Source organism: Lagenorhynchus albirostris, chromosome 1 (assembly GCF_949774975.1).
Source record: "Lagenorhynchus albirostris chromosome 1, mLagAlb1.1, whole genome shotgun sequence".
Lineage (NCBI taxonomy): Eukaryota > Metazoa > Chordata > Mammalia > Artiodactyla > Delphinidae > Lagenorhynchus > Lagenorhynchus albirostris.
This window is the reverse complement of record NC_083095.1, coordinates 110,768,961-110,791,387: the sequence shown is the minus strand read 5'-3', so window position 1 is coordinate 110,791,387 and position 22,427 is coordinate 110,768,961. Positions and strand designations below refer to the sequence as shown.

The 22,427-nt window shown below is 41.0% G+C and overlaps 1 protein-coding gene across 1 annotated transcript in view; it reads right to left on the bottom strand.

The window, feature by feature from the left end:
* Positions 1 to 22,427, bottom strand: part of SCG3 (secretogranin III) — a 38,436-nt gene that overhangs the window by 3,231 nt on the left and 12,778 nt on the right. Inside the window, exons 8-11 of the mRNA XM_060169209.1 lie at positions 21,949 to 22,065; positions 18,186 to 18,269; positions 16,220 to 16,357; positions 2,418 to 2,498 (exon numbers count right to left, since the gene is read on the bottom strand). Of these exons, the coding sequence (XP_060025192.1) occupies positions 2,418 to 2,498; positions 16,220 to 16,357; positions 18,186 to 18,269; positions 21,949 to 22,065 (420 nt within the window). The remainder of the gene's footprint in view (positions 1 to 2,417; positions 2,499 to 16,219; positions 16,358 to 18,185; positions 18,270 to 21,948; positions 22,066 to 22,427) is intronic.

Here is a 22,427-nt window from a genome sequence, read left to right as displayed (position 1 = left end):
TCATACCCACCACTGTCATTCGGAAGCTTGCTCACAGAGCCTTCAATATGCATGCACTAGGGTTCCATGATTTACTAGGTTGGTCGTTTCTGGAAATGGAAGACTGAATTGCAGGATGTTGCAGATTAGGACCAGGAGTCAGATTCATGTGTTAGTAAGTGAAAGAAATAACATAAATACTCTAAATGGTTGGTCCCTACAATTTACATTGGTTTCAGAATGTATTTTGGTACGTACTGTATTACACTGATTCTAAGATAAACTTTAAAAAATGTTTAAAGCCTTTGCCATAATTGATGGCATGTTCTAATTTTTCTTCTGTAGTGGTACATGAAACAATGGTGCATTTTTCAGTCAATGACAGATTTGATGAAATATGGTTCATGTGAACTTTAATGGAGCTGATAGCGCAGAAATTCGTATCATTTTGAACCAAATAAAGTGTGTGTGAAGACCTGATAATTGTTTCCATCTCACTCAACTTGTATGATCACAGGCTAAAGGGGTGCTGAAAATACATACCTCTTGCTCCCACTGTGTTCTATCTCATTGGTTTTCAAACTTGGTTGCACAGTGGAATCATGAAAGTTTAAAAAATACTGATGCCTGGGCCCTGCCCCTCAAGTTTGATTTAGTGGTCTTGTGGGCATTAGGATATTTGGAAGCTCCAAAGGTGATTTGAATGCATTTTCAAGTTTGAAAAGCAATGCTAATCTCATTTTAAAAGCATCACTTCGCAACTGCTCTGGCCAGACACCTGGGAATCATACTAGAATCCTCTCTCCACATAGCTCTTGAGCCTCTCCCTTCTTCTTTATTTCCTCTGCTTTGCCTTGGTTTAAGCCGCATTACATCTGCTCCAGATCCTTACTTCCTATCTCTCACTTGGCTTCTGGGGTTTTTTTTTTTTTATTCTTATTTTTATTTTTTTTGCTGTACGCGGGCCTCTCACTGCTGTGGCCTCTCCCGTTGCAGAGCACAGGCTCCAGACGCGTAGGCTCAGCGGCCATGGCTTACAGGCCCAGCCGCTCTGCGGCATGTGGGATCTTCCCGGACCAGGGCACGAACCCGTGTCCCCTGCATCGGCAGGCAGACTCTCAACCACTGCGGCACCAGAGAAGCCCTGGGGTTTTATTTTTTCAATCTGTAACCATACTGCTGCCAGAGAGATTTCTCAGTCCTTAACCTAATTAAGCCCTAATTTTAAGCCCTTGGGCTAAAATTAACCTCCTTTGCAGGGTGCACAAGCCTCCTCCTGACTTGGCCGCTGCCCACCTCCCCAGCCCTGTCTGCAGACCTCAGTGCTCCTGAAAAACTGGCTCCAGTTCCTGTAATGCATCACTCTGTTTTGTCCCTTCATGTCTTTGCACCAGTGTTCCCTCTGCCTCTATCTCTCCTCACTCGTACGTAAATTCTTCCTTGCCTTTACAGCAAAGGCTTTCCTGCAGCTCTTTCTCCCGATGTAAGGAGATGTGCCCCCTCCTCTCACCTCCTTTGCACCACCATGTTATCTGTTAGCCCTGAGCAGTGCCCACCGGAGGTTTATTGATGGTGTGAGCAACCTGGCAGGGGGTGAGGGGCTGCATCTTATGGTCCTTCACATCTCTTACACTCAGAACGGAGTCTGGTTCTGTGTTTTGTTTTAACTAAGTGAGCGACTACCTTCGTGACTGCAGGGTGCACCTAATACGTGCTCAGGAAACGTCTTTGTTTAAGATATTCCAAGAGAAGGGGGGCGGGTGGGTACACAAAACAAGATTGGCAAAATGTTGATAATTATTGAAGGTGGGTGATGGATGCATGGTAATTCATTATACTGTTCTCTCTGCTCCTGTTTGACATTTTTTATAATAAAATGGAAAAGAAAAGAAAATGCCTTTGCTTGAAAGGCTGATTTGAAAAATAAGAGAAATGGAGGTCTATTCCCTTCCGCATCTGAGAAGCACCTAGGGTCTTTTGGGCCCCGAGAGGGGACTTTAGCCTAATTTGATTGTGGGAATCTTTTTTTTTTTTTTTTTGTGGTACGCGGGCCTCTCACTGTTGTGGCCTCTCCCATTGCGGAGCACAGGCTCCGGACGCGCAGGCTCAGTGGCCATGGCTCACGGGCCCAGCCGCTCCGCGACATATGGGATCTTCCCGGCCCGGGGCACGAACCCGTGTCCCCTGCATCGGCAGGCGGACTCTCAACCACTGTGCCACCAGGGAAGCCCAATTGTGGGAATCTTTAATAAGAGCTCTTGGGAATTCCCTGGTGGTTAGGACTCCATGCTTTCACTGCTGTGGGCCGGGGTTCAATCCCTGGTCGGGGAACTAAGATCCCACAAGCTGCTCGGCCAAAATAAAATAAAATAAATAAAAAATAAGAGCTCCTGACAAATTGGAGAACTTTGCAATTTATAACAATACTAATTCCTTACCTTCTTTATTTTCTTTTTTGTTGTGTTTCTTCAACCATTCAATATTTTTTCTAATGGCTTCCAAATAGGCTTCTGTTTTCCCTGGAAAAGGCAAGAGAAACCATATTAAACACTCATAAAAATATCACTGCATCCCTTTTTAAAGACCACACTTACGTTTGAGACCATGAACAAATATTGGACTTATCAAGCACTTGGTGGGGACCATCCCTAAGTAGGTGGTGTGCATATTTCTGTGGGTGGGTGGGATAAGAGTCCAGGAGGCAGGTCCAGGCTGGCAATGTCAAGAGGCCATTATCCCCCAACACAAATAAATACAGTTTGATGTCCTGGCAGAGAAGAGTTTTGATTCAGTTCACAGGATGGGTGGGTCCCTACCAGTCTCAGATTGGGTCATTTCCAGTTAGGGATGGTTCTTTCAAACTGAAGAGTATTATCAAGTCAAGAACTGAATCAGAGTGGCAGACACTTAAGACTCCATCACCAAATAAATGAGAAGTAAGTCCAAGTTTGTGGCTTTGTGTAAGCTGCTATACAGGTCTTCTGCCCAATCTGTTAGGGAGTATGTAAAAACTTAGATGAAGAAGAGACCTGGACCTCATTTTAAGGCCGGATAGTGAAACTTAGGACCCGTTCTAGTAAAATTCCCCTGGATGTAAACGTTCTCTGATGGACTTTAAGTGTGTCAGGAGAATACCAGGCATCACTGAAGCACCCGCCCTGTGACACCCTTTAGATGCCTTGTTGTCTGCAAGTGGGTATGATCATTAACTCAGAGATGAGGAAACTAAGGCTCAGAGAAGCTAAGTGATTTGGCTGAGGCCATACAGGAAATAACAGAGGTGAAATTTGGACTCTAGTCTGGCCAAGTTTCTGTTACCTGCACTGTCTGAAAGATAAGACTTGTATTCAGACATGAGCACTGATGTAGCTTTGTTGTGTCTCAAAGAAATCAACCATCCCCTTAATCAGGTGGGTCCCTAATGCTCAGAGTGTCTGCACCAAGAGATCAGTTGATCTGGAGAGTACTGGATGGCCTAAGAAAAGAGGCTTTTAAAGTCCAGGGCCTTTGCAGAAGCAATGGCTGTCAGAGCTCAGTGCGGTGACCACCTGTTCTAAACCCCCTTTGAACCCTGTTACCCCTAGTCTACTGCCCAGACCTCTTGGTTGAGCTACCTGTACTGTGTGCTTACTGTGTGCCAGGGGCTGTGTTTTGTGCTCCAAAATACATTCTCTCTTTTATTCTTCACAACAACCTTTTGATGCAGTCCTATTTAATCCCCATTTTAGAGGTGAAGAAACTGAGGCTTAGAGAGAGGAAGTAAGGCTACTACTTATTAGCCTTGATCACAAGGCTAGTAAGTAGTAGAGCCAGGCTTGAACCTGGGTACATCTGACTATAGTCCATGAACAGTAATATTGCCTTAAGATTTGCTGACGTTCCAATTTCCACCACAACATTTACTTAAGTGACTTCCTGAGCATCTTTCTTCCTGATCTTGTGAGCTCACTCTTACGTCACCACTGGGGTTCCATGTTACCTGGTCCCCAATGAAGCACAAAGAAACTCCTTTGCAAAAAGGGGTAAGTGGACAAAAGAAGAGAGCCACAATTTCCAGCCCCTATTCAGTTCAATTGCCTGTGTAAATGATTTTAATTCTTTGCTTTTAACGTTAGAGCACGTGAAAGACCAATGTCCTCCTGACTGATGTTATAACATTGCAGCACAATGAATGTAAAGATTTTCATTGTCTGTTGCCCATTTGCTACGAAGGTCATCAGATTTGGTAACAACAACAAAACAAACAAAAAGCAAAACCAAAAAACACAGCAGTATTTCAAATTAATTCAGTTTGAAGAAGGAAAGAAATCTTAGACTATTTCTAAAGAATGCAACTTCATTATTTTTAAAGAATTTAAATCACATTAGTGGTTCTCATAGGGCTTGCTTTAATGAATAGATAATAATGATTTGTCATTAGCACATCAGGTAATTAGGGCTTCTGAAACTTTTGAGGATGTGTGAAAATAGTCTTGCTCTAAAGACGCAGATGGCAGATGCAGACGTAGAGAATGGACTTGAGGACACGGGGGGCGGGAAGGGTAAGCTGGGACAAAGTGAGAGAGTGGCATGGACATATATACACTACCAAATGTAAAATAGATAGCTAGTGGGAAGCAGCCGCATAGCACAGGGATATCAGCTCGGCGCTTTGTGACCACCTAGAGTGGTGGGATAGGGAGGGTGGGAGGGAGACGCAAGAGGGAGGAGATATGGGGATATATGTATATGTACAGCTGATTCACTCTGTTATAAAGCAGAAACTAACCGTTGTAAAGCAATTATACTCCAATAAAGATGTTTAAAAAAAAGTAAGTCTTGCTCTTTGAATAACTTTAAGCATTCTTCCCACAATCTTACCTATGATATTATATCCTAATATGGAGAGCTTATTTCTTAAAATAAATTTATTTATTTTTATTTTTGGCTGCATTGGGTCTTCTGCTCCTGCGCGCAGGCTTTCTCTAGTTGCTGCGATCAGGGGCTACACTTCGTTGCAGTGCGTGGGCTTCTCATTGCTGTGCCTTCTCTTGTTGTGGAGCACGGGCTCTAGGTGCACGGACTTCAGTAGTTGTGGCACGTGATCTCAGTAGTTGTGGCTCGCGGGCTGTAGAGTGCAGGCTCAGTAGCTGTGGAGCACGGGCTTAGCTGCTCCACGGCATGTGGGATCTTCCTGGACCAGGGCTCGAACCCCTGTCCCCTGCATTGGCAGGCAGATTCTTAACCCCTGCGCCACCAGGGAAGTCCCCTTATTTTTTTTTAAGTTTTAAAATTTATTTTATTGAAGTATAGTTGATTTACAATGTTGTGTTAATTTGTGCTGTACAGCAGTGATTCAGTTATATATACACACACATATATATACATTCTTTTTCATATTCTTTTCCATTATGGTTTATCACAGGATATTCAATATAGTTCCCTGAGCTGTATAGTAGGACCTTGTTGTTTATCCATCCTATATATAATAGTTTGCATCTGCTAATCCCAAACTCCCGATCCATCCCCTCCCCTGCCACCGGCAACCACAAGTCTGTTTTCTATGTCTATAAGTCTGTTTCTGTTTCATAGATAAGTTCATTTGTGTCATAGTTTAGATTTCACATATAAGTGATATTTGTCTTTCTCTGTCTGACTTACTCCACTTAGTATGATAATCTCTAGGTCCATCCATGTTGCAGCAAATGGCATTCTTTCATTTTTTTAATGGCTGAGTAGTATTCCGTTTACATACCATATCTTTTTTTAAAAATTTAATTAATTAATTAATTAATTAATTTATGGCTGTGTTGGGTCTTTGTTTCTGTGCGAGGGCTTTCTCTAGTTGCGGCAAGCGGAGGCCACTCCTCATCACGGTGCGCGGGCCTCTCACTATCGCGGCCTCTCTTGTTGCGGAGCACAGGCTCCAGACGCGCAGGCTCAGTAATTGTGGCTTACGGGGCTAGTTGCTCCGCGGCATGTGGGATCTTCCCAGGCCAGGGCTCGAACCCGTGTCCCCTGCATTGGCAGGCAGATTCTGAACCACTGCGCCACCAGGGAGGCCCCCATATCTTTTTTTTTTAAACACCTTTATTGGAGTATAATTGCTTTATATGTTGTGTTGTGTTAGTTTCTGCTTTACAACAAAGTGAATCAGCTTTATGCATACATATATCCCCATATCCCCTCCCTCTTGAGCCTCCCTCCCACCCTCCCTATCCCACCCCTCTAAGTCGTCACTAAGCATCAAGCTGATATCCCTGTGCTATGCGGCTGCTTCCCACTAGCTAGCTATTTTACACTTGGTAGTGTACATATGTCAATGCTACTCCATCACTTTGTCCCAGCTTCCCCTTCCCCCACTGTGTCCTCAAGTCCATTCTCTACATCTGCGTCATTATTCCTGCCCTGACACTAGGTTCATCAGTACCGTTTTTTAAATTACATATGTATGTTAGCACACGGTATTTGTTTTTCTTTTTCTGACTTACTTCACTCTGTATGACAGACTCTAGTTCCATCCACCTCATTACAAATAACTCAATTTCGTTCCTTTTTATGGCTGAGTGATGTACCACATCTTCTTTATCCATTTATCTGTCGATGGACATTTAGGTTGTTTCCATGTCTTGGCTATTGAAAATAGTGCTGCAGTGAACATTGGGGTGCATGTATCTTTTCGAATTACGGTTTTTTCCAGATGTATGCCCAGTAGTGGGATTGGTGGTCGTATGGTAGTTCTATTTTTAGTTTTTTTTTTTTTTTTTTTCCCGGTACGCGGGCCTCTCAACTGTTGTGGCCTCTCCCGTTGCAGAGCACAGGCTCCGGACGCGCAGGCTCAGCAGTCATGGCTCACGGGCCCAGCCGCTCCGCGGCATGTGGGATCCTCCCGGACCGGGGCACGAACCCGCGTCCCCTGCATCAGCAGGCGGACTCTCAACCACTGTGCCACCAGGGAAGCCCTATTTTTAGTTTTTTAAGGAATCTCCATAGTGTTCTCCATAGTGGCTGCACCTATTTACACTCCCACCAACAACGTAGGAGGGTTCCCTTTTCTCCACACCCTGTGGAGAGCTTATTTGGGAAAAGGAATATCCCAGCTTAGACTCTGTTTAGACACTATATTAAAAATTCTGAATTAGGAGAGTAAAATGAGGTTTTGGCCATAGTGTAGCAGACACTGTTGATTCCCCACCCTCATGCTTCCCGTATTCTAGATATGCTAACAGAGGAGCCCGCAGCCAGTGATGGACAGGATTGGCAGATATACACCCCAGCTTCCTCACTCCTCGGGCTCGGTCCACATGGTCCCCAGAGGTCCTCACGGGACTGAGCCCCACACCCACAGCTGAAGTCTGCTCATTAACACACCACAGTGGCTTCTTTCCCTTCCCTGTCTCATGGACCTGTCCCCCAGTAGAGCTTCCTGGGGTCACCTGCCAATTAAAAACGCCACCTCAAATCCTCCTCTCAGTCTGCTTTGGAGGGAACCTAACCTAAGACAATTGGAAGTAGGGGACTCAGCGTCATCTTGTCAGGTTGCCTTTTGCTCAGTGACCAATTACCTATAAAAATGGTGTTGAATTTTTAAAAGTATGAAATGCATGAAAAATAATTTCATCACCATATTAACATTATCATCCCACAAAAAAGACTTAGTTTACTGCAGCTTAAAGAAAGCTAGACTGTAATCCATTAAAAGACTACTATCTTGTGGATCATAACATACATGATTAGGGCTGTTTCTCTAACTTAAAATATAGAATCCCCCCGCCCCCATCACCCTCATTCCCATTTTCTGCTTTATTTTTATCCATAGTATGTATCACTCTCTACCGTATCACATAGTTTATTTATTAACCTTATTATTTGTCTTCCTCCCTTAGAAATATTTCTTGTTTGCTGATGTACTCCCACGCCTAGAATAAAGCCTAATACAAAATAGGCACTCAGTAAATATTTGTTGAGTGAGTAAATGGATGAAGGCTTCTTATATAGAAGCTAATCATAATCAGAAGATTGTTTGGTGAGCATGGCATCCAAACTAGGGAAACTACAATTTTTAAAAAGAAATGGTATAAGTCTTCCTTCCTTCCTTCCTTCCTTCCTTCCTTCCACTCTCCCTCCTTCCCTCCCTCCCTTCCTTCCCTCCTTCCTCAAAAAATGAATTGTTTATTTACAAGACTTGAAATTCAATGGATTCTGAATTTAAATGATAATTACATCAGAAACAATTTAAAACACCTATGAGGGCTTCCCTGGTGGCGCATTGGCAGGCGGATTCTGCATTGGCAGAATCCGCCTGCCAATGCAGGGGACACGGGTTCGAGCCCTGGTCCAGGAAAATCCCACGTGCCGCAGAGCAGGTAAGCCCGTGAGCCACAGCTGCTGAGCCCACATGCCACAACTACTGAAGCCCAAGCACCCAGAGCCCATGCTCCACAGCAAGAAGCCACCAAAATGGGAAGCCTGTGCACCGCAACGAAGAGTAGCCACTGCTAGCCGCTACTAGAGAAAGCCTGTGTGCAGCAACGAAGACCCAATGCAGGCAAAAATAAATAAATAAATAAACAAATAAATAAAACACCTACCAAAGTGCTAAACATACTATATCCATGTGTCACTTAATCTTCACAGAGCTCTATGAAATAAGCATTATTGTTGCCATTTTACTCATGAGGAAACTCAGGCTCAGAGAGGCTAAGTGATGTGCCCAAGCAGACAGCTGAGTAAGGGTCAGAGCCTGATCTTGAACCAGAATGAATCTGGAACCTCTAATGAGTGGAACTGGGTAAAATTCACCCTTTCGACTAGAGATTTAGTGACTGTTGTTGTCATTACCAAACTGTCCAACAGGCAGTGGTTCTCAAACTTGGCTGCACATTGGAATCACTTGGGGGAGCTTTTAAAAATCCTGATGCCTGGGTAACTCCTTATACCAAATAGATCAGAATATCTGGCGGAGGGACTAAGTATCAGGATTTTTTTAAAGCAATCCTGAGATGATTCGAATGTGGGGCAAAATTTGGGAACCACTGCCACCAGTATTGGGACCTCCGCATATTTGCTGGGGCCCTGGAAACAACGGGAATAAAAGCAGGTGTTCATCTGCTCTTAGAGACAAGCAGCTGGTTCCTGTTTACATTTTCTCTTCTCGGGAGCTGTAAAGCAAATCTTTTATTTACACAGTGTGCATTAAAAGCCCATGAGAGTCCACTTTGGAAAACTGGCCTATTTTTTTCAAATCTCAGCTTCCTTTGGAAAAAAATAGCTCATGGCTGAGGTAATATGGCACAAGCCTTAAAACGTATGCTGAAGCAGATGGGAAGAGGGCCAGAGTCAAGATGCAGCCCTGTTTTTCTGGCTGTTCTGGTTCTCAGCCCTGCAAGAGAAATATCCTTTATTATACATGAATTTGTCCTGATCCTGATATGCTCCCCTGATCTGCAAACATCCCCTCAAAAAAACCAAACCAAACCAAGACAAAACAAACAACTCTGTAGAAATCAATAGCTTTAACCTACTGAATGTTGGATATACTGAAGATATTAAATGTTTGAAAAGAGTGCTTATGAAAATTGTTTGATATAATGCTTAAAATTCCATATAGTAAAGATTATATGATTATAGGTTTGAACAAAGCAACTGATACTGGTATCATGGATGTCAAGGTGGGCCCCAGAGCCATTCAATTAAAGAATTTTTGTGGGAATTCCCTGGTGGCCCAGTGGTTAGGACTTGGCGCTTTCATTGCTGAGGGCCCGGGTTCAATCCCTGGGCAGGGAAATAAGATCTCACAAGCTGGGCTTCCCTGGTGGCACAGTGGTTAAGAATACGCCTGCTAATGCAGGGGACACGGGTTCGAGCCCTGGTCCGGGAAGATCCCACATGCCGCAGAGCAACTAAACCCGTGCGCCACAACTACTGAGCCTGTGCTCTAGAGCCCGAGAGCCACAACTACTGAGCCCGCGTGCCACAACTGCTGAAGCCCACAAGCCTAGAGCCCATGCTCTGCAACAAGAGAAGCCACAGTAATGAGAAGCTCGTGCACTGCAACAATGAGTAGCTCCCGCTTGCACAACTAGAGAAAGCCCACGCGCAGCAACAAAAACCCAACGCAGCCCACCCCCCCAAAAAATAATAATAACGATCCCACAAGCTGAATGGCACTGCCAAAAAAAAAAGAACTTGGGCAAAATGATGCCATTTGACATGCCTGCAAGATGCAGCATGGGATGCTGGGATGACCACTGGTGGGAGTCAAGGGACAGAAGTTCAAGCCCCAGCTCTGCCACTCTTTGCCTATGAGCTCTTGGGTGAGACTGTTCATCTTCTAAGGCTTGGTTTACTTATTTGTAAATTAAGGAGTGAATTCTGAAAAGAAGATCCGTGGTTTCTGTATATGGGGAGAAATTCTCCTTTGCTGTCCTGGAAAATCTTGTGTTGGTGGTAGGTCTCTGGCCTGCCTTAGCTCCTGGCACACTTGCTGACTCATAGGGAAGAAGACAGCCTCACTATTTTTGGACATTTCCAACAGAATGCCTTGGGGCTTGAATAAAGACACGAATTTTCCCCTGCTGTGTTGCTTTAAAAATAAAAGCATCCCCGTGAGTTAGTCAGCTTATTATCAATTTATTAATTAAATAAGCTGCTTTCTCTTTTCTGGCTTCTGTAAAGAAGATACGGGGGGACTTCCCTGGCGGTGCAGTGGTTAAGAATCCACCTGTCAGTGCAGGGGACACGGGTTTAAGCCCTGGTCTCGGAAGATCCCACATGCCGAAGAGCAACTAAGTCTGTGCGCCACAACTACTGAGCCTGTGCTCTAGAGTCCGCGAGCCACAACTAGTGAGTCTGCGTGCCTGGAGCCCGTGCTCCACAAGAGAAGCCATTGCTATGAGAAGCCACACATTGCAATGAAGAGTAGCCCCTGCTTGCTGCAACTAGAGAAAGCCCGCATGCAGCAACAAAGACCCAACACAGTCAAAAATAAATAAATAAATAAATAAATAGTTTAAAAGATTTAAAAAAAAAAGATAGGGGGATGTTAGGATATTTAGGGGAAAGTTATCTTAGAGATGACCTTTTCATCTTAATTCCATTATCTAGCCATAAACTTGACAAATGATAGCATTGGAATGAGTTTATGGGTATTGTAATGCTTATTTCACCCCTTGGATGAGTGTTTTAAAAGATTTTCAGTGACTCATAGAGCAGAAGTGAATGTGTAAACATCAAACTGGCAAAAAGAGCCCCACTTAGCTCATGGAATAAAACTTTAAAGTTCTTCGGTCTCCAGAGAGCAATTTATTTGAAAAATTAAGCACCATTATAGATATGGTTGAAATTGGAGTAAATTTGACTTCATTGGCATATCCCTATATTTAGGAATAATTATCAAATCATTCAAATAACTGCACCAACTAGAAATCGATATATTAAAATATTATTCTTAGTGTGAGTCCCTGTAGAAAGCAAGGGTTTAAATAGTCTAAAATATTTTCAAAGGTGAACGTGTCATTTTTCATCACTGGTAATTAAATTGGAATTTTTACATTTAGCCTGAAGTGAGATGCATGTAAACTTGCTTTGTAAGTTGAAGAGTGACATAAATGTAGTCTGTTGTTGTTATTCCTGTTGTTGTTATTCCTCCCAGGCCTCAGCATATGCTTGGCATGGTTAATCAATATTTGCTTTTGTTGGATGGGGCCATCACTTCACATCACAAGACCAAAACAGACTCCCTACAGATATTCCTGCCAATGTGTCCTGCTTCTAATTATTTCCTTAAGTGGTTTTAGCTATTACCTCATCTCTTGCTCTGCTCTGTAACGTCCTCCAGCTTCCTCTCTGAAGGGAGCCTGTTCTACATGCTGCTGACTCATCAGTAAGGGAGACACATATGTGGCTTGTGTTGTATTTGCCTACATATGACTTAAGGCCTATTCTTAGGTCATTTCAGAGCTTGCCTGAGTCCTCAAAGGCAGGCATTGGTCCTTAAATTCCTTCTGTAGCTTTCTGAGCACAGTGCCAGACATGCCATTGGAATAAATGTTTATTTATTCCTGAATAAATGTCTCAAGAAACCCAGCCAACCCTGCCTTCACCCACGTAGATTCTTTTATTTTTCTGCCTAGAGACAACAGGTGTTTTCTCCCTGGGTTTTATAACAAAGAAGCAAAATAGCCTTTGAGAAAAGTGCAAATAAAGCAACTGTGAATACAAAGATGTATGTCATAATATGTCCTTTTGGGCATTAATTACATCTTTTCCAAGAAATGTTGGCCCTTGGCTTAAGCTCAGTTTGGTGTTTTCTAAACCATACTAGAATCAGTTTTTCTTATCCCAGAGTAAATAGGATCGGGGTAGCATGAGTAAATTAAGTCTCTAAATAATTTTTAGAGGGGGGGGACTAATTTTAGCCCCAAATCCCTACCCTTTTCCTAATGTTTCAGGAGAGCCGTTACAAAGATTAACACTGGGCTTCCCCGGTGGCGCAGTGGTTGGGAGTCCGCCTGCCGATGCAGGGGACACGGGTTCGTGCCCCGGTCTGGGAAGATCCCACATGCCGCGGAGCGGTTGGGCCCGTGAGCCATGGCTGCTGAGCCTGCGCGTCCGGAGCCTGTGCTCCGCAACAGTGAGAGGCCCGCATACCGGAAAAAGAAAAAAAAAAAAAAAGATTAACACTAACTGGATGGAGTTTTACTCTTCTCTCTCCCCATTATTACCTGATGGAAATCCTAATGAGAAATCTAACCTCATCATTAGTCTCCACACACTCACACCCTAAACAGGAAGTAGTGGGCTACCAAGAATCAACTCCTTCATATTCCTTTTTTACATAATGCTTTCCTAAAACAAGTAAGAGACCGGGTAGCACCCATTCCTAGGGATATTTGCACGGCGATATAAGGTGTTGTCCTAAGCAATGAGCATACTGCCTCAGCGAGTCAGCTGACCTAGATAGATATGGCTTGCTCTGTTCTAGGGAAGGATGGTCATCACATGTGGGTTGCTCCCAGAGGAGATGATCCAGGCACACTGAGCTGTAGTCCTTTGTGCTGCCCAATTCCTAGCTCTCTATCTCAGGCCACAGGACCACTCTTTTCCTGCTTAGCTGTCTTTCAAAAGTTTACCACTCATCCTCCACCTCACATCCATTAGGATGGCCACCATAAAAACAAAACAAAACAAAAAAACACCAGAAAATAAAAGTGTTGGTGAGGATATGGAGAAACTGGAACTTCTGCACACTGTTGGTGGGAATGTAAAAGGGTGAAAGCACTATGGAAAACACTGGTTTCTCAAAAAATTAAAAATAGAATTATCGTATGATCTAGAAATTCCACTTCTAGGAATATTCCCCCTGCCCAAATTGAGTATTTTTTAGTCTTGAGATGTTTGTTCAGAGCAGCATTATTTACAGTAGCCAAAATGTGGAAGCAACACAAGTGTCCATAGGTAAACAGATGGATAAACAAAATGTGGTATATACATTCAATGGGCTATTAGCCTGAAAAAGGAAGGAAATTCTGACGCTCGTTACAGCATAGATGAAGCTTGAGGACGTTATGTTAAGTGAAATAAGCTGGTAGCAAAAGAACAAATGCTGCATGATTCCACTTATCTGAAGTACCTAGAGTAGTCAAACTCCTAGAGACAGAAAGTAGAATGGTGGTTGCCAGGGGCTGAAGACGGAGGGGGAATGGGGAGTTACTATTTAATGAGTTTAGAGTTTCAATTTTGCAAGATGAAAAGAGTTCTGGAAATGGATGGTGGTGATGGTAGCACAATGATATGAATGTACTTAATGCCACTGAACTGTACACTTAAAAATGCTATAATGGTAAATTTTATGTTATGTATATTTTACTATAATTTTAAAAAGATATTAAAAAAAAGTTTACCACTCATCCAAAGTGGGCCTAGGGTTGACTGGAAACATCAAGGCAGCATGACTGGCCAGCAAAAGTGACACATATATCACCAATTCCCCGTTTCCATGCCCATGACAAACATTATTAATTAATCATCGCAACATTCTTTCCTCCTGAGTCCAGATGCAACCTCATAACCTTTCCCAACATAGGCTACCACCAAACAATTAGAGTTCATATGTCAGTAATGTCAATATAGGAGAAAATAGTGGTGGTCTATGAAATCCATCCTAGAGAGAAGAGGGGTGTAATAATCTAAAACTTCATGAGATAGGAAAAATCAACATGAACTTGATATATTAAGAAAAAATTTCTTTTTCGGCCCTGTGTCAAAAAGTCCCAATAACTGGAATACAAGCATTACCTTTGGCCAACATCACCACTCATTTGAACCCATGTAACTCAGGTTGGACTTTCTATATTTTCTACATAAAGGAACCAGAACTCTTTGAAGGAGAATTGATTTCAAGGTTTTTTTTTGGGGGGGGGGGACAGGAAAATTCAGAGTAGGTCTAGAATAGCCTGTTTAGGAGTTTGGGATTAACAGATACACACTGCTATATATAAATAAACAACATGGACCTACTGTATAGCACAGGGAACTATATTCAATATCTTGTAATAACCTATAATGGAAAAGGATCTGAAAATATATATATATATTTCTGTATACCTAAAACTAATACAACATTTTTCTATAGTTCAATTAAAAAAAATAGTCTGTTGTTGCCAGAGAGCATAGATGCTTTAAAAACCACTGGGTACAGGGCAAAAAGGACAAAGGAGAAACTTGGAGGCAGGGTTACTGCCCAAGCTACACCAATTTAAACAGAAAAATCATCATCGTTGTCATTATCATCATTAACTGGAACAACTTACATAAATGGAGAAATTTAATATAAAGTGTTAACAAAGAGAGTAGTAATATAAGAGAGAAATAGTTTGTACTTTTATTGCTGTTATTAAGTTACAAGGTATTAAATACATAGCTAGCTTCTTTCTTTTCTACTTAATACATAGACACTGTTAAGCATGGGTCTATTATCAAGTATGAATGTGAACCTGTTTCTATCTGTATGAGCAAGAGAGATTGGGAACTTGTATGAGGGCCAAGCAGTCTCTTCAAAATTAAGAGCTATACCATAAACATGATCAGCTTTTGTGGTCTCCTATCATATTACAGCAAGGAATAAGGGAAGTCCCTCAGTTCATTGCCACTAATGATTATATGTAATAAACAATGAAAAGGGAGCCCAATGGTGTATTTCCAGATGATAAATTAGCTGAATGTCACACTTGCTACCCCCTCTCCCAAGAGAGCAGTGACCCATTCCCTCAGCTTCCAGGGAAGGAAACCTCAAGGTGACCCTACTAATGAGATACAGAAAAAGATATAAATAGGGTTCCAGTTATACCAAAGAGTTCAATATATCATGACAAAAAATAAAGTAGGTTTAAGCCATCTGTTCACAGCTTCTGGTAAAGACACTGAGTTTCAGAAAAAGAATATCTATCTGAGATACAGACATAAATTTTCTATGATGTAACCAGCACACTTTGTAATTAAAGGGGCTTGAAACATTGGACTGTGCAACCAGATCCCGCATCCTGACCTGAAATCAGAGGGTTAATGACTTTGAACTTGCAACTTCATAGGGTCTTTTTCTTTGGGCACAGTTAAGTTTCTCAAACCTTGGAAGATGTGAATTTATATCATATAGACTTACTAGAGCTGAGTAAAAATTTGACCCCAGGAATGTGTAAGAATAAGGATAAAAACAAGTTTTATAATTACTGGGCTAGTTTAGTGTTTGCTTTTTTAAGGTATTTAGGTTATTTAAGGAAATGTAATATATTTGATTTATGATTTTTAATCAAGTCTTTGAAAGTGTCAGATTGCAATCAGTATAAATGATTAAGAAAATTTGCTTTGTTAAATCCATAAATTTTGATGACTTTGTTAAATAAGTAGTATGTGACTATTAAGAGGAGTGTCAATTACGTTTAAATGAATATTGCTTAATAAATTCATAAGATCATAAATTGGACATTGAACAATGCACAAATGGTCATGAGTGTTCCTCCCAAAGTGCAAAAGCCCACTGGACGTTAAAGTCCATCAAAAGATGAAACCAGTTTGCCATTCCAGAAGACTCAAGACCATTAAAAAAATTGCTATTCAAATAAAGGTACCACGTGCTGAATCTTCTGTATACAGATGATGTTAATTTCTCCGATTTGGTGGGGCTTGACTTGTGGATGACCCTTCAAGTGAAAGTGTTTGCTTCCCCAATTTCATTGTCAATGTAGAGCTGTCAATTCCATACCTTTTGGCTCATCTGTCTTTCCTCTTGGGTTGGAGTCCTCATCTTTTGTGGAATCCTTCAAGGTTCCATATTCCTTTTCCATCTTAGCAGCTTCTTCCTTGGTACTGTCTGTTTCTTCATGACTCTTCTCTGATGGCACTGTAATCAGATTGTGCACTATTATAACCCTATTTCCTATCTATTAATTAATTCCTAGTGTAGAAATAAATTTTATTAAAAAGGTGTAGTTTGAGGTCAGATCATTTTTTGAGCTGAAAGAGATCTTAGTGATTATCTAGTGTGACTCCTCCCTCCCCACCATTTCACAGAAGAGGAAACTGAGGCCCAAAGCGGGGAGAGATGTGCCCAAGGCCACCCGTTGAGTTAGCAGAAGAGCTGGGCCAACACCCCCCCCCCCCAGCTTTCTAGATTCTGGTTGCGTTTTTTTCTGTTCTGCGACACTGTGTTATTAGAGGGTAGATTATTCTCCTTATTTTAATCAGTGTTGGCATTCAAGTGGGATAGGTCAGTTTGCAAAGTAAATTTGAGTCTTGATTCCAAATGAAAATAACTCTGTAGTTGCCCCATCTCTCCTTGATGTTGTTTTTGAAGAACAGTCTGTTACTCAGAGTAGCACCTAAGGGTTTGGGGCTATGGCTGGACTTCTCTCCTGCCTCTTTCTTCATACTCCCTTATCCCTGGTCACCCTAATGCAAAGAAGAGTATTGGACCCTTGCTGTCAATAATAACGCTTGCTCACTTCTCACTTAAAAATAACTATACTTCCTTCTAGAAATCCTATATTGAATTAAAGAATCATAAAACTTGAAGTAGGTAACCCCTTGAAAACAATGGTAATGCATCCCTGTAGTCAGTAAAATAGGGAATGTCAAGCAGTCTAATGATAAGCTTTTTTCTTTTTTCAGTAAAAGGTTTATTACTACAGAAAAATAGGAAAAAAGAAAAATCAGTTACTGTCTCCTTAAACATCCACTACTAGTGTTGTAGTATATATATATACTTTTTTGATGCATTTTTTTTCATACTTGTGGTACAATTTTGTTCCTTGCTTTTGTCATTAGCATCATTATGGAAGAATGTTTCCATGTTATTAAAAACTGCTTGAAAACATCATTTTAAAGGGCTGTATATTCTATCAAATATAGGTACATAATTTCTGTGATAGGGACACAAAATTAAAGTATAAGAGTTTGTGATCTTGGGCTTCCCTGGTGACGCAGTGGTTGAGAGTCCGCCTGCCGATGCAGGGGACACGGGTTCGTGCCCCGGGCCGGGAAGATCCCACATGCCGCGGAGCGGCTGGGCCCGTGAGCCATGGTCGCTGAGCCTGCGCGTCCGGAGCCTGTGCTCCGCAACGGGAGAGGCCACGGCAGTGAGAGGCCCGCGTACCGCAAAAAAAAAAAAAAAAAAGAGTTGGTGATCTTTTCTCTTTTTGCGCCTTCCTCATCCCTGAAATTCTCCTTTGTACGGCTCTGCTCCGTGGTGTTCGCCATGCTAAGCAGGGTGATGAGTAGAGATGCAGAAGTGAGGAAACCAAGAGAAGGGCATAAATCATACCACACGGGGGCACAGACTGTCCCAGAGGAGAAAGAAGAGCTGGGAGGGGAGAGTATGGGAGGGAGCAGCAGGAGGGGACGGAGGGTAAGGGACAGTGGTGATCTGGGGAGAGAAAAAGGTACCTAAAGGAGAATTTTAGGAAGGATTGCTCAACTTGGGATATAGCTCTCACCTTTGCCCACCAGCCACCGCTTCAGTAAAGTCCTCATTTCTTTTCAATGCTTCTTGGGATTAAATTTCTGTGCTGACTGGCCAAGGTTATCGCTACTTAATCCCATGGTTGGATTTCAGGTTTTCAAACTTTTTGAAATCTGTAATTCTTTATCAATGTTTATTGAAGTTCATGGTTTACCACTCAAAAGGGTTATTTTGCTAAAAGTCGGGGGAAAAATACTAAAATAAATCATACCTGGGAAAAGCTTGCTCTTATTGTCAGTAACATTTTTTTCTAGTTTGTTCTTGGTCTGAAGAGCAATTGTTTCATCCAAGTTTTCTGGAGGGGGGAGGAGAAGAAATAAAATTTTATGTCCTAAAAGACCATTTCAAAGTTTTCCTAAAAATGTTTAAATCTCACCAGAAATAGCAAAAAAGCAATTCCACAATATTAGCACTGCTAGTAAGGGGCTTTGATATGGATTATATTTCATTGACTCTCAAGATGGAAAGGCATACAATTTGAGGTCCTCAAGTTCAGCTTCCTACTCAGTTAACTGCAGAAGTCCCTTCCACATTTCTGTGACCACTGTGATTGAGGCCTATAATGGACAACTGTGGTTTTGGCCTACTCAACGCCTTCTGGTAACTACACCTTGATTTTCCTTTGGGGAACCCAGACCTCTCCCACTCTCAGCATATTTGCTCCACTGGTGGCTGAATAACCCAGGCCTGGCTGCTCCAGCCCTCAGGCTATGGTGATTGGTTCAAGGAGGAGCACATGACTCAAGCCAGGCCAGTGAGATTCAATGCTAAGAGAAAGAGGCTCTCTTTCCACTAGGATTGCTCTACTGTGCGGATGTGAGATTGGAGCTGTACCAGCCATCTTGTTTCCAGAATGGAGGAGTTTATCTGGAATCAATCAACATACAAAAAGTCAGTGAGATGGGGAGGGATAGATTCCTCACACTGTGGTGGGCTTCACAAACCTGAAGCCAGACTACCGCCACCCCTGGACTTTTCAGTTACGTGAGGAAATAAATTCCCTTGTCGCTTAAGCCAAACAGTTGGATTTCTGTCATTCAGGGCTCTCACTAATTCACGAGGCAGCCAGTTCTATTGTTAGTTTTAAAAAATATTTTTTCACTAAGATAGAACATTGTGTAAGTTTAAGGTATAGTACAACATACTGATTTGATACACTTATATTCTGCAAAATGATTACCACGGTTAGCTAACACCTCGTTCATGTTAGATGTCTTAAGGGTGAGAATTTCTCTATTCATATTAAGCTGAAATCTGTATTCTTGTCTTTGTCCTAATTCTGCTCTTTGGAGTAACATCTTGTAGGTGTTACCAGATAGGAATCTAGACTGTGACCACCTCAGGGCAGTCAATGAATTAGAATCCACAACCCTGGTATTCAGTTATTTAACCAGTCACATATCCATCTTACTAATAGGACAGGGCTATTTGCAAACAAGCAGTTCTTTGCAATTTGTCTATAAAGAGTCCATTATTACTTTGTATTATTTCTCCCCAAGAAAATTCTTCCTTCTACCCTACCCCACCCCTTTTTGAGAAGAAAATCAGTATATCCTATTATGTGACACATTCTGCTTTCTTCTTTGAAATAGCGACCACAGCTGGCAACCTTTGTAGTCACCATACATTGTTGGGACCAGAACAGAAGGGTAGATCACTGATCATTGTTTGTCACATGCTGAGATGGAGGAGAGGAGATTAGTTAATCCTCTCTCTTCTACCCATGCTGCCCCTGAGGGTCTGAGGGTGTACCTTCATGGCAGCGACAGTCAAAAGCCAACATGCTTGTACAGAAAAATTCTCTACATACAACTCATTTTCTGATTGTAAAAGTTACATACGAAAATGAACAGAAAATTATAAGGAAAAAATAACACTTACTATGCCCAGATAATGTTTTGGTATATTTCTTTCTAACTTTTTTTCCCCCAACTTTCTTTCTTTATGCATATCCATTTTTTAACACCAAAATTAAGGTCATATTCTAAATGGCTTTAAGCATTCAATAATATATCATGGACATTTCCCCCATCATTAGTCTTTATAAACAATATTTATTTATTTATTGTTTATAAACACTATAATTATTAAAAGTAGTTTATAAAATATTGTTTGTAAACAATATTTAAAACACAATTTATAAACATACAATTATTAAAAACGCAAACATTAAAAAATAAAATTTAGTCTAAATAAGAATTAATAATTTATATAGTCTCCTCTTGTGGGGTAGCAAGTTTATTTCTATTGTTTTGTTTCTATAAGCCAGTGCTGTCCAATAGAACTTTCTGCAACGATGGAAATACTCATTTCTGTGCTGTTCAATATGGTAGCCACAAGCTACCTGTGGCAAGTGAGCACTTGAAATATGCCTAGAGCAACTGAGAAACCAGATTTTTTATTTTGCTTAATTTTAATTACTGTTAATGTAAATAGCAACATGTGACTATCACACTGGACAGCACAGCTATAAATAATAGTGGAAATACCTGGTTTGCACACAAGCCTTTGCGGCATCTCTAATTTATTTCCATAGAATAAATGACTTAAGTACGAAATATGAGTCACAGGGTATTGATATGAAACAATGATTGATTTGAAACAATGTTTTAGATCTATTAAGTGGGTAACGTAGGCCACAAAGCACGGTGTGTAACTAGAGCCCATTTTTTGTTAAACAAGATAAAAGAAAAAAAATGACATAGGTATGTATGTGTATGTGTGCATATATTATTATGTATTATATACATAATATATATATTATGAGTGATTTTTTCACTGTCTTTTTAATATCTTTTTGCATTGACTGATTTTTTTAAATAAATATGTTCTTTTATAATCAGAAAAAAAACAGTAAAACTAGTTTTCATGTAGGAAAAAATGGCATTTATACAGAACAACTCTGGATTACTCTATCCTATGAGATTTTCTCTTCCATTTAATTCTCCCTCCCGCATCAGTGATCAGAGTAAGGGGCCATGAGTTCATCTTGCCCAAAGGACTTCTGAGATGAATGGTATTTGGTGATTAACTAAACCAAGCAGGAAAACAAAAGGCTTTTCTTCTTTTAACAACTTGCATGCAGAATCAAAGATTGTTTAAGCTTATCTGTAAAGTTCAAGGAATCAAAGGTTGACAAACTTTTTCTATAAAGGGCCAGTTAGTAAGTATTTTTGGCTTTGAGGGCCATATGCAGCTACTCAGCGTTGTCATGGTAGCATGTAAGTAGCCACGGACAACACTAAAACAAAGAAGCACAGCTGTGTTCCAATAAAACTTGATTATGGATGCAGAAATTTGAATTTTATGTAGTTTTCTCATGTCACAAAACCCTATTATTTTTATTTTTTTTCAACCATTAAAAAAATGTAAAAGCTGTTTTTAGCTTGTGTGCTATACAAAGATAGGTGATGGGACAGACTGGCCCATGGCCAGTAGTTTACCAGCCCCGGTTAGAGGTAACAGAGTCCTTTATTTCACAGATACAGAAACTGAGGTCCAGAAAGGTGAGTGCCTTCCCCGGCATGACAGACCTGGTCTGAGGCAGAGCTGGGACCAGGAAGCAGAACTTCTGATGCCTAGTCCAGTGCTCCTTCCTCCTCACCACACACAGGCCGCACTGGTTAAAATCAAGACTCTTTTTGTCCCAAACCATGCAAACACAATTGGGAAAAAAAAAAGTCAAATTTTAATAATATTATCTCTGGCGAGATTATTAGAAAATGTTAATAAGACAAAATATAACAAAGGTGAAATGTCTGTATTTGAACTGGATCTGTAAATATAAAGAGCTGAAAACGTCTAGTTAATTTTCTTTGTATGCGTTGTCAAGCTGGGCAATTCTGATTACCCGGATGATTCAGGCTACTTTGGCATAAATTATCCAATTAGTAAAATAATTGTTGCCAAATCCCTCATTCATTTTGGACAATGAAAACTAACCACTGTGAAAACAAAAGAGGTAGGACTCTCACCAAGGTAGGAAACACCTTCTTCTGGAGATATGGTGCCATATTTTACCATCATCTTCACAAAGTCAATCAACGTTTTCATGATAGTAATCAAGGTTTCTTTCTCTTTTGCCTCTTTTTCTATATAAAAGGACAAAATAATTTTTTAAGGACTAGTGGAGTATAGCTTCATCTTTCAATGTTCATTTATGAAATACAGCATCTTATTGAAATAGTTCTCCCTACATATATAGCTAAACCATTTATAGCTAAAATATATTTAATTTCTGAAAAGCCCAAGACTTGATTGTTAATACAGAACAATGTACAGGTATACTGAACTTTTTCAGAAATGGGTAATTATAACTTCTCCAAAACGGTTTACCTTAATCTAAAATATTTTATTGATAGAGTAGATGATAGAGACAGTTTGCAACCTGAGATAATATAAACTCAAAAGGAAAGTTAGAAGATTGGTAACCCAACAACCTTTCTCTACTCTG